At 31.3% G+C, this 12,512-nt stretch overlaps 3 protein-coding genes across 7 annotated transcripts in view; 1 reads left to right on the top strand and 2 right to left on the bottom strand.

The window, feature by feature from the left end:
- LOC128872714 (guanine deaminase) overlaps positions 1-1,487 on the bottom strand; it is a 5,385-nt gene extending 3,898 nt beyond the window's left edge. The window contains exon 1 of one of the 2 annotated variants that reach the window (XM_054115693.1): positions 1,224-1,487. In XM_054115693.1, coding sequence (XP_053971668.1) covers positions 1,224-1,327 — 104 coding nt within the window. In that variant the 5' untranslated portion in view covers positions 1,328-1,487. The remainder of the gene's footprint in view (positions 1-1,223) is intronic. The other variant, XM_054115718.1, reaches the window with a different exon arrangement.
- The window catches only part of LOC128872699 (dynein axonemal heavy chain 2), a 9,108-nt gene extending 1,551 nt beyond the window's left edge, over positions 1-7,557 (top strand). Inside the window, exons 3-10 of one of the 3 annotated variants that reach the window (XM_054115663.1) lie at positions 1,525-1,864; positions 2,030-2,365; positions 3,391-3,673; positions 3,753-3,918; positions 4,008-4,150; positions 4,247-4,574; positions 4,644-4,834; positions 4,988-7,557. In XM_054115663.1, the coding sequence (XP_053971638.1) occupies positions 1,525-1,864; positions 2,030-2,365; positions 3,391-3,673; positions 3,753-3,918; positions 4,008-4,150; positions 4,247-4,574; positions 4,644-4,834; positions 4,988-5,078 (1,878 nt within the window). In that variant the 3' untranslated portion in view covers positions 5,079-7,557. Of the gene's footprint in view, positions 1-1,524; positions 1,865-2,029; positions 2,366-3,390; positions 3,674-3,752; positions 3,919-4,007; positions 4,151-4,246; positions 4,575-4,643; positions 4,835-4,961 lie in introns of all 3 variants that reach the window. The other 2 variants (XM_054115672.1, XM_054115682.1) reach the window with 2 other exon arrangements.
- Positions 7,558-7,577: 20 nt separating this feature from the next.
- On the bottom strand, positions 7,578-11,287 carry LOC128872688 (post-GPI attachment to proteins factor 6-like). 2 transcript variants are annotated; one of them, XM_054115649.1, is made up of 13 exons: positions 11,026-11,287; positions 10,627-10,798; positions 10,339-10,552; positions 10,129-10,256; positions 9,770-10,053; positions 9,414-9,688; positions 9,169-9,297; positions 8,892-9,097; positions 8,648-8,805; positions 8,337-8,569; positions 8,049-8,243; positions 7,850-7,990; positions 7,578-7,779 (listed from the first exon to the last, which is right to left on the bottom strand). In XM_054115649.1, the coding sequence occupies exons 1-13, from the start codon at positions 11,123-11,125 to the stop codon at positions 7,579-7,581; spliced, it is 2,436 nt and encodes an 811-aa protein (XP_053971624.1). In that variant the 5' UTR covers positions 11,126-11,287; the 3' UTR covers position 7,578. The 2 variants fall into 2 exon arrangements, with proteins under 2 accessions (XP_053971624.1, XP_053971616.1); XM_054115641.1 differs by having other exon boundaries at positions 10,339-10,561.
- Between the last annotated feature and the right edge of the window lie 1,225 nt (positions 11,288-12,512).

The raw sequence follows: 12,512 nt of genomic DNA on the forward strand, positions 1-12,512 counted from the left end.
CCGCCAAAGTGTAACGAATATATTAAAACCAGAATTATTAGAAAATATTGCTTCTTTGCTTCAATATCCTGGAAAAAAATCATGCTAGCCTAATCGGCCTGTTCTCGTCTCTCCTGCAATTGTTGTATTGCCCTCTCTGTCCTTGTCCCGGAGTTTCCTATTTTTTCCGCAACTGTCGCTAAAGTCAATTCGGAGTTTGGCTCTGGGTTCTGCACACCCTGAGACGATTCTGTAACTTTTATCGTGATGAAAATGCGATCAAACTCACAATTCTTGGTTCTGTAATCTTCACCGTAGTGAAAATGCGAGCTATATCACGGGAATTTGTTCAACAAGAAATTTCTCGTCGAATGGTGAAATTAGAAAGAAAGACATTAAGAAATAGAGTGCGAGGAGAAAAAATAGACAACCATCTCGCGACGTGTTTTAGGTTGTTTCATGTAAATTCCCGAAAGAATTCTTTATACACTTCTGCGAAAGTACATACAAAACTCAGTAATAAAAATGGCAATTTATACGGCTGCTATTTTATTACTTCGTGATGAAGAGAATGATGCCTTTGAACTACACAATCAGGTTATAAGAGTGACGCGCAGTTACGCAAAGAATACTCAGGAGTGAAAAACGATAGAACTACATCATAAATTGTAAAATAAATATTAGTATACATTATTGCGAGAAAAAATAAATGTATTTTCGTATAAAGAATACACTTGCATATGTACTTTATTTTTATTTTACATATTGCGGAGGGATAGACTACATTACACTTGTTAATTCTTTTACTTCCTAAAAAAATAATCTTATAATATGGTACGGTACAGCAGGGTACAGTTGGGTACAGTTCTTGATAAAATATTTTGCTCCACATTTCTAATCTAGTGATTTCGTATTTTCACTTCGACGTTACAGAAATCGCGCGAACAAACTCGCGGTGAGAATGGTGAGATGAAAATGCGAGAAATGAGTGAGCTCACTTGAATTACAGAATCAACCCGCTGGCAGATGAAGCAAGCATCTGGTGAATTTGGTCGCTTGATTAAGTCGTGGTTTCTTTTGAGACTAATTTAAAACCGCGGTTAATAAATTCACGCGTGAATCTCAAACGAAGGATCTTTAATTCTTTATTGATGCTACATTTTCTATAAAGTATAAATATAGTACTAACCTAGACAATTCTGTTTCCTTACGTACTATACATATAAAGTTTCGTTGCTACTTACGAAGAAGACGAGCTCTTGAAGTGAATGTAATGAAATACGTTAATACACTTGGTCATAAATACTGATTTTATATTTAAAATTGAACTTAACGTAAACAATTGCATCAAAAGACCGGCGTTTGTCCACTGATCTATTCAGTGGGTTTATCAATTCAAGTTTATCAGTGCAAAAGTTCTATGTGATAAGATTACATTATTTTAGTGGTATCTCTGGCCCCATTCTCAATATACACTTACAAAAGTAGTAATAGCTTTATTTTTTCACCGAGGCAGTTACATGTTTTGTTTCGTTATATTTACAGGTACAACATGTAAAAGATTTAACAATATTCTCTTCTCTCGATAAGAATTGGAATGAAAAATGTGATAAAGTAGTACGAGAATATTTTGAGAATCCGTCACACGTCGTGCTATGTATTTTTCACGAAGAAAGTAAATTAACCGCCATTTTAAATATTCCGAATTATGCACCTAAAGGATTTGTGTATTTTCTAAGATCACCGTGGCAGATTTATACGCCAGAAAATTTTCGCAGCACCGTATCATTCGGAAGTATTAGTAAAAATACTAAAAGTTCTATTTTAAAATTTATGGAAAATATCTATGCACCAGTTATACTTCGAAGCAACGACTGTGCATCACGTATCCATTTAAATATTTAAATGACTTCCTCTTATTACATTATTTCTTTTTAAAATTCCTTTATAAGTTAAATTCATTGCTTTTTCATCATCATTTCGGTTAAGATTTATTATATGTTTGTAGATTACTACGTTACAATAAATATTTTCCATTCATAACGGACAGTCATACAAAATGAAGTATTTTCAAATCTTCATGAATTTATTATACGTCTTACCGCGGAGGTTTATGATCCAATGGGCTTAACTACGTTGTACGTTCCAAAAGAGAATATTTTTAAGACATTTGTGGAACCGTCGAAAAAAATTGACTGTTTCTTACTCGGAGAAGATATAAAAGCGGTACTTCTGGAGAAAGACGAAAGGCAACGGAAATTAGTTGATAGATTGGAAAAAGTAGTTTGGTCTTGGATTAGACAAATATATAAAGAGAGGAAAATAACGTCGAGTAGAACAAAGATTGAAAGCATACAAGACGAAGTGAATTATTGGAACGCGAAATGTTAGTTATTCTTCCACATATATGGAAAATGTGTTTTGTCTTAATTGATTTCGAAGTCTCATAGTCCATACAGCACAGAAAATTTAAAATATTTGACAGAATATTTGTAAGCGTCGCTGCAACATATGCTAACATCTGTACTTCGATCATATATACTCGTAGACACTGTCCGTATACACGAATCTACGAATCGAAGTGAAGCAAAGATAACGAAAAGAAAGATGCCCTCATGTGATGTCACAAGATAATATTTCTAGATCATTCAAAACTGTTTTATTTTGTAACCAATAATTATAAATAACCAACTTTACTCTTGATATCTGTGTATTATTTTTACTATTTTTTAAACTAAAAAAAAGTTATAAGGAAATAATATTATAATTTAAATGTAATATTTCAAAATGACAGTTTCCAAAATACGTTACGATAAGCATTATTTTAAATTATAACAGTTAAAATTAACAATTAAGAAAGCAAAATATACAGGGTGTCCCAAAAATGTTGTAACACCTCGGAAGGGGTGGTTTGGGAGCTGATTTGAAACAACTTTTTCCTTAGCGAAAATGTTGTTCGTTGAGCGGCCGCGGTAGCGTATGAGCGCGGCCGCTTAGCGCGTAACCTTCGCTCCACCGGCATACTCGCGCTCTGATTGGTCAGTGTTTTCCGTTAATATCTCCTTAACGAAGCCTCGGACAACATTTTCGCTAAGTAAAAAGTTGTTTCAAATCACCTCCCGAACCACTCCTTTCAAAATGTTACAACATTTTTGAGACACCCTGTATATACTACAGACTCAACGACAAAATTCCATCGTTACTTTGCCCTCATGTGACGTCACATATGTAGATGATTTTATTTTTGCTTCAGAGCATTTATCTGAAGTCTGGCTCTATGCAAGTTGCAGCAACGTTTCTGCAACATTTTATACAATGTTAAAATATTACAAAAATGGTCTGACTTTGTATGTATTAGTAGACAAAGGTAGATAGGGTACCCATTCTCAGTATAGGAAATATTATCCGCAGATTTAAACCTGGCTTATTTAAATGCTCAACTTCTTAACCCAGAAGTTCAATTGATAATCAAAATACTCGGAAATTTGTGTTCTCTCAGCGCAAATAAATTTCAGGAATTAGCCAAGCATATTGAAAAGGGATTAAAAGAAACGTCGTCGAACTTAATGTACTTAAATATTTTACTCGATTTTTGCAAAAATCTAACCGTTCCGGAAGACGCTGAAAACTCAATCACTGAAGCGCTGCTTCTGATATTATTTATTTGGATTGAGTCTCCATTTTATAATACCACGTACGAGTAATAAGTTGTTAAAAACGATGAAAATAGGAATTTAAATACAGAAAGTATGTTTAATACTACATCATTTTAGGAACAATATCGAAATACTTTGTCAAGCATTTAGTTCGCAGATAATACATCAATGCAAAAATTATATTATGCTAGACGTTGCTCTAGGAAGTAATCCAGAAGACGGGATGGAAATATTGAAAAAATGTATATTCTGTTGTGATATTTACAAAATAATTTATGACAATGTATGTTTCTCATTAGATGCCATCTGTTTCTCTATAATAAACAATTTATTACCATTAGTTCTATATTGCACGATAAAATTCGTTTTTAGTTAACGATGAACGTTGTTTCATACATTAATATTGATAAGAAATGGGACATAAACAAAGCGGAAGTTTTCAATAAAATTAATACTTTTAAACAAAGATGCTATGACGTGTTTGAAATCTGTGACGCGTTACTCATATTTGGAAGGTACTTGTATTTAGCAATTAAAAAAGAAATACGTATACATAGGACGGCATATTAACTTCTTAATTATTGTTATATATTATATATTTCATTTATTAGATGTAATAAAATAGGATTATTCGGTGGTACAAGAGGAATTGAATATGAAGCATATTGGCGGGAAATTGAAAACATATTTTACGAAATTTTAAATGAAATTATTGCCGCTCGTGATATAATATTTGACATTACGAAATCAAATTGGCTGAAAAAATACAGACGATTTAAGTATACAATTTTACAGCTAGAGAACATGGTAATAAATTTAATTAACGACATATTTAAAAATGTTAAGAACATAGAAGAGGGTATTGAGGCGATTTATACTTTACAAAAATTTAACAAAAGGGATAATTTGCGAGAAATATTGCAGACTAAGTGGATACAGGTATTGTAAAACTGTATACGTGTATCACATATATACAGAATAATTACATTACATTAAACGAATTTTCAGGTATGGACAATTTTTAACAACGAAATAAAATATTGTTATATTAACGCGGTTAATGTGTCAAAAATATGCGAGCGGTCAACACAAAAGACAAATGTCAACATGAATATGTCGTTCATTCTACAGTATATAAAAACTCAGCATAATAAGATGATAAATGCAATGGACTGGATAGGAAATTGTGCTGCTGAACAGTAAGTAACAAATCGAGACAAATTACTTAAACACATATATTGAAATATTAAATTTTCTTTTTTAAGTATTTTATGCATTTATGCTAAACATCTGTTTTATATCATTTTTCTACATTCGTATCGCTAGATAGGACGTATCATGCATGTTTTCAGGTGTATTTTGCAACAATATAAACATGTGTTAGATGTAATTGACGAGAGAAGAAAGATGATTAACACTTACAGTACATACGGAACACAATAACGAGGGATGATAAGTTGTGAAAGTCACAATTGAACAAACAAACAATTTTATATGATAGAAGGAATAACAATTTGTCGTAATGAACCTCAGTCACTGTATTATTAAAAAAATTACATTGCTATAACTTTGGACGGGGCGCTATGGTCGTAACATTCATTCTATTATATATGTCGTACTTAATTTTTAATATAAAAAAAATACTAATAGATAACCAAGAATTAATTAATTAATTTGTCCGACATAACATGTAATGTTATTCGCTGTTTTCTTTGTATATGGTTTAATAAGAAAATTTATATTACTTATACTTATTTTGAATTTGTGACAGCCTTATAATACAATTACACATCATTAATATATCCTTCAATATCAATATTCATATCATTCTACTTTTCTTTGTTTAAAATCTTAAGGATGTAGCATACATAAATTTTTTAAACATTTATATTGTATGAATTCCTTTTTATCAATCACCCTGCCTTTTTTTTAATAGTGCAAAAATAAAATTTATAATATGATCGGCATAGGATGAGAGAGAAATCTTAGATGGCACTTTAATCATTGTGAGGTATTTGAATAGTAACTAAAGTAGATATACTTTAGTAATTTATCATATAAAAATTATTTTTTATAAATTATGTAAAACTTTTAAATGCTAACAATAATAAGTTATAAATTATACTTTTATCAGATCATGTTCGTAAACTGAAAATTATCTTATGGATAAGATATCGTGATAAATATTACATTAAATAAAAACATGGAATTATAATGTTAACAAATTTACACAAAAATGTAATTTCTTAATCAATCTGTAAAGAATACGAGTGTATCTTCTGTATTAAAACTAACTAACTTTGGGAATTTTTAACATGAAATTAATATTTCTATAAAGTTCACAACAACTATAAATTACTTATTTATTTACTATATATTAACTATAGATTTCGAATCATAGAAATAATAAAATATCAGAAAAATTAATATTTATTAATAATATAAACTGGAGTAATTTTGACTGCATTTTCTGTACTGGAATTTGCGCGCCAAAAATTACTAACGTTGTAAATATTGAGTTCATTAGATTTGTGAAATTTCCTCTAATCCCGAATAATTTATCTGTATTTAGGCACAGCATTCATACTTTCATTTTCTAACATGTTATTAGTACCTTTTACATACTGTGGTCCCTTAAGCAACTTTGAACACGACTAAACACATAAAGTAGATATAACAATATTGCACACATAACTGAGTTCTCTATCTCGTTAGATATATATTCCATTATATACTTATGTTTCCCAAAGTTATAGTAATTATACAGAACATCCCCATGACTTATATATTATATAACTGTGTAAACAAAAAATAATAAAAAATGAAATGGAATTAATGAGTAGTTTTGGATGTAGTCTATTAATGACAATATAGGGTAATCTATGCAGTTAACACTTTTTTGTATTACTAGATACACAGAATATATAAATAAAGTACTATATCCATATATAAGTAGAAACTGTTCATAAAAATGCTTCTGAAAAAAAGAAATTTTCTTAACCGAATTAAGATAATAGTATATTTTGATACAAAATTAAGTGCTATAAGGAGTATGGAAAGATATGTAAATGCGTCCATTTATGTATATTATAAATATTTTCACATGTATTCCCTCGTATGAGGATTCTTTTTAAAAAAATGGTACTATTGTTACAAAGATAGTTATTAAATGTGCAAAGAATCCTACACACTTCAGCGTTAATAATAAACTTAGTAAACCATCACCAGCTAGTAGGTAGTATTGGGTGATGTGACCCTTCAGGAAAAGTAGGTATCATCCACTTTTTATGACTTATTTAATTGAACAAGATACAGTTTTCAACGTTAAAGAAATATATAAAAATAGATCTATTGATATTGTTGACTATAATCTTAACAAAATCTAGTAAAAATAGTAGCACCGCTTGTAAGTTCATTCAGTTTTTATAACTATAAATATTTTTACACGTGTTACATTAAGTTGTATCAAATTGAAAGTCTCAACATAGATTACCCTATAACCAGTTATAATTATCCACTTAGGAACTATTATAAAAATTATACATAAATATTTTATGTACATATACCTGGCACGTGTACATATACACACTTCTAATTTTGATTATCATAATACTGTAATCCATAATTTGCTTAGAGAATTAGAACACTCTTTTGGCACAAGTAACTTAAACAAAAGTACGTATTTGGTTTCTTTGTTCTACTTATTTTTAACACTTTACCAACCTGCAGTCGATTAATCGACTTTTTGTCCCCAACGATCGGCAACTGCTATGGTAACTAGCAAGTATTTGTTACTTTGAATTGATATACAAGTTGCTTTGCTCTGTAAGCTCTCGTATTTTTATACAATTCCCGGTGTCAGAGAAGATCTGCTGCCGAGCGGCCGGTGAGAAGGGCATAAGATGTTGAACAGCTACCGGTCGGTAAAGTGTTAACATGAGTTTTAATTTGATGCAATTACCAAATTTTCCTGACCAGTAGTAACTGTAAAAATCGGACTACCAGGTGGATCCTTATAATCAAGTAACTCACTATCATCGCTAAATGAGTTAGTACCAGAAGAACCAACTTGTTCCAATCGCGATGGTGGTAACAGAAATATTAATGAAATAGCTATTATCATATGCCATGCACTATGAACATACTGTAAAAAAATTCTTTTTAGATATTTTTCATTTCTCACAGTAGTATTTTACACTGCGCATTATACGTACTTGATAATTAGCTTCCGTTTCACCTAGAGAAAAGAGTAACAAGCCTATTGTTGCTAATAATAATCCTGTTAATACTTTGGAAATTTTATTAGGTTTTTTCCATTTTTTCAATTGAAAACACCGATAAGCATATGCTCCCATCTAAAAATATACAAGTAAGAAATAAATGTTATACAAACAGTTTTCTTAGATTACTTACTGGAATCATAACACCTATCCCTAAAGGTACTAATATACTAATTAAACTTGTTTTATTAGATTCCACTCCAAAAGCTATTATAAGAACTCCAAACATATGATACAGTGACACGAAACGTGTCGGTATTTCAGCCATTGCCACAAGTGTCACCCAAAATGCTAATATGCTTGAAAAAAAATCACTATATTGCAAAACCTGGAAATAAAATCGTTTCATACAAATATTTAGTACGTAAATTTAATAACAAAATACATAGTGTTTCTTATAAGTATAAGACAATTTACGTACTTCATATTTAGCAACACAATAGGTCATAACATGCTGATCACAAGCATGGTATAGAGATGAAAAAAGCATTGTTGCCAGATAGACCAATCCCTCAGTATATAAACCACGCTTAACAGCTAAATATATAGCAGGTATAAAAAAACCATTACTTAAAGTAAGTATCATCGTTGTCATAACCAGAGATGATTCTGGATTTGCACTAGTAGCATCAGTGCACCCCCATCCTTTGTATCCTATGTCATAAAATGAATAATTAAGAAGGTAAGTAAACAAAAAATACGAAATTAAAGTCATATAAATAACAGTCAAACCTGCAAAGCATTTACACGTAGTATAATAAAGGATATCTCGATGAATTTCTTGACAAATTCCGTGATGGCCACATGGATAATTTCCAGAAAACACGCACTGTCTAGTTCGTATATCCAATGATACTAAGATCTCTTCCATTTCACAATTTACAGGATGTCTAATTTACAGATTTTGTAATTATAATATAGTGTACTTATAATTTTAATTTCATTTCATTTTGTATTTTTAAAAATATAGTATTACCCATTAAAATGGCATGTTGCGTGTAAAGCAACATACCATGTATCTGGTTGTGGATATGGTATCAACAAACTTGCATCATGTTTACTAAACGAAGACAAATTCATTAACATTTTTGAATCCTCACATACGATACTACCTTTCAGTCTATTCGGAACTCGACCACGTTGAATGCAAAGTACAACTTTAACTAATTGTTTTGTTATTACCTAAAATATACGTAAAAATGAATCACAATTGGATTTAATTATAATAATAATGAATTACTATTGATGCCTACTTTGTCCATTTCTAAGTGTGCACTAATATCAAGTGTACCACCAATATCTATTAATGGCAAAATATTAAATTGTGTTATCACCGGATGTAGATCTGTTAACATTACCCAAGAAGTTAGCCATTCTCTACCCTGGAAAAAAATTTAAATGTGAACCATTTTCAATACTTTAATCTACTTCCACATCCCTTCCTATTCAGTGGTAGTTAATATAAATTTCTATACATTATGTATTAAATATTTCATACCTGTAGTAAGTAAACACCAGAGAATGTTTGCGAGTGCTTAATTCTAGCAAGTTGGTATCTTGGAACACACGTATCATCAAAATTTTCATCCGATAAATGAATTTGATTTCTCAAATCAACACCATTGTAAGATGATACATTTTTTTTGTCCTCATAATGATGTAAATGATGTTTTGTTAAATCTTCCATATGTAACTGTGCTAATGCTTTAGAAAACGAAGGCGCATCCAAATACTGTCTTACAAATGATTTTTCTGTCACCCTGATTGGACATTCTGAAAACATAAGACAAAATAAAACAGATTCAAAAAATTGATATTAATATAAAAAAAAATACTGTGGATAATAGAATTTACCTGCAATGATTACTTTTACATTTAATTCAATGATACTATCTGAAATAATCATCAAATAATAATAACTATCTTCATAAGGAGAAGATTCTATAAAGGTATACGAATCTAACATGGTAAAATTTCCAATTCCTCTGGGTTCAGAGTGATTAAAAACAGGTAAAGAGCGTCCTTGTAAATTTATACTTTTAATACAAGGTTCGTGTATACTACGAGATGTATACACGGTAAAATTACAACCCCAAATATGTACACGAAAGTTCCATATTCCTGATGCTATGTATATTCTGAAAAGGATCCAATAGATTATTAATTTTTAGTATCAAGATACTAAATTAAATACAAATGATAACACTCTTTACTTGTAATAAGAGGTGGTTTCTTTTGTCCTCAAAGTATGTGGACAACCGATAGGTATGTTCTCGATACTATTCATCTGTGTCCATATAGCTACAGAACCTATACTATAATGGCATTTATGTCCAAGCCCCTAAAATATAGAGGCACAAGCAATGTAAATTATAATTGATTTGAAAAGAGAAACGAATTTATAAATAAAGATATTATTATACCTGTTGTTGAACCTTTTCATCCCAGTGAGATAAATATGCTCCTACAAACCAATCTCCAGATTCTGGTCCATAAATTGGTACAATTGCAGTCGTTTTTGGTTCGAATGTTGTAAGCGCAGAGACTACAATCGTGCGATTACGTTTGGGGTACATATTGGTAGGAAATGTATCATTATTTATAGACATCACAGGGTAACTGCCCCACTGAAGATATCTGAAAATCCTAATGTTGCACTACAATGCTTTGCACATGGAAAGAGTAAAAATATAAAACAAAAGTTTATGTACATGTGCACTTTTCTTTCTGGACAATCTTGCCGATCCATAAATGCAGCGAACTGCCAAGTTGCCCTGAGTACTTCACTTGGAACTGTATAATGAAACATAGCTATATCCGAATAACTTTTGAACGAATGTAACAATCCTTCTTGACTTGCTTCTGGCATGGTACATTCCTTGGCTGTAAACATAGGTAATTTAGACAAAAATCAAGTTTAATGTATATAGATAGCTTCCCTTAATTCTTTATAAAATGTCGACACGGATACGTTATCGTTATAATATTTCTATCGCTCGATTGAATTAATGTTACTTTAAGCTGTTTCATAATAATGTACACAATATAATGAAATGAAAATCTCATGCAAACAAAGATAGATTCTCAAATACTTTAGAGAAAGCATTTACCTGGAAAAAGGAGCAAAATTAGAAGAACGTGGAACTGGAGAATGACAAGATATCGCCTTGGAAAATAACATATTGGAAGCATGACAATTTTTTTCGACATCACAGAAAAATTAAAAGTATTACTGATCGGATATGCTCCATTCACTCGTCATTAATTATTCAACATCCTTACGTTACTATGCTGATTGTACATCCTGTATAGACGATAAATAATTATGTAGCCCGCAGTGTTTGCGTGTTTAGTCTACCCGTTTATATGGGTTCCTTTCGATCAGCTGTGCTGTAGTGGACGATATATGAATAGCAGAGGGTGGAGTGGGAATACGGGAGCTCGCGGAGGGTGATTTTACCGACAGCTCTGAGCGAAATTACAGTATTTTAAACATTTTCGGAAACAGGATAATCATTGTAACGCAGATCAGGATACTCATAGAATTTTCATTATAAATCCATTCAAAATCTTAATGACAGTTTAATTATCACTCTTCGTACATATGTAGATACAAAACTGAAATAATGATATTCGAATCGAAATTCTGAAATTGACATTGTATGAAACGTTCTGTTTAATTCTGAAATGTACGGAAAGTAATAACTGGGAATTTAAAAAAAATCGTGTATATATACATATATAGTAACAACTCCTATACGAGTTGTTTCGTCAATGATAGCACAACCGAGTAGTAAATGATTCCTCATGAAAAAATAAATCGTAAATGGAGAATACAATTTTGTCGTTTGAGACATCGTTTTCTAGAAAAGCCTACTTGAGACGTCCCAGGGACGTCCTGCGATATAACTGGGACGTTCCAGGGACGTTCACAGGACGTTCAGGGGACGTTTGGACGTTATCTGGACGTCCCGAACGTCCAGTACCGAACATCTTATGGACGTACATAAGACGTCCCTGTGCTATCTGGGTATGTACAATGATTAATCTTAAGAGTACCACCGCGGTTGTCTTGACATTTTTCTTACGAGGTTTTATTAAAATACTAAACTACTAAGTTGGTTAATTTAACCCTTGCATTTCAAACTTCTTTAGGCCAATAAAAAAAGCTTTATTAGATTTTAATTCACTCTAGAATAAAGAAAAGGAGGCATACATTAAGGGGATATTCTAGTCTAAAACTTTCAAAATATCGATTCTTTTTTTTGGATTTTCATAAAGTGTAGACCTTTAAAAATATATCTGCCAAAGAATTTTGTTGAATTCGGAAAATTAACGAAGTTAAAGACGTCTAAAAAGAACGATGTCTACAATGTCATTATTATCTGCAGTTAATTTGGATACTGCATTTAAAATTTCTTTGCAGTTTTTACTACTTCATTGGTAATGTGTAAAATGTGCAAAAATACCCAGATAGCACAGGGACGTCTTATGTACGTCCATAAGACGTCCGGTACTGGACGTTCGGGACGTCCTATGGACGTCCAGACAACGTCTAAACGTCCCCTGAACGTCCTGTGAACGTCCCTGGAACGTC

Source organism: Hylaeus volcanicus, chromosome 1 (genome assembly GCF_026283585.1).
Source record: "Hylaeus volcanicus isolate JK05 chromosome 1, UHH_iyHylVolc1.0_haploid, whole genome shotgun sequence".
Taxonomy (NCBI): Eukaryota; Metazoa; Arthropoda; class Insecta; order Hymenoptera; family Colletidae; genus Hylaeus; species Hylaeus volcanicus.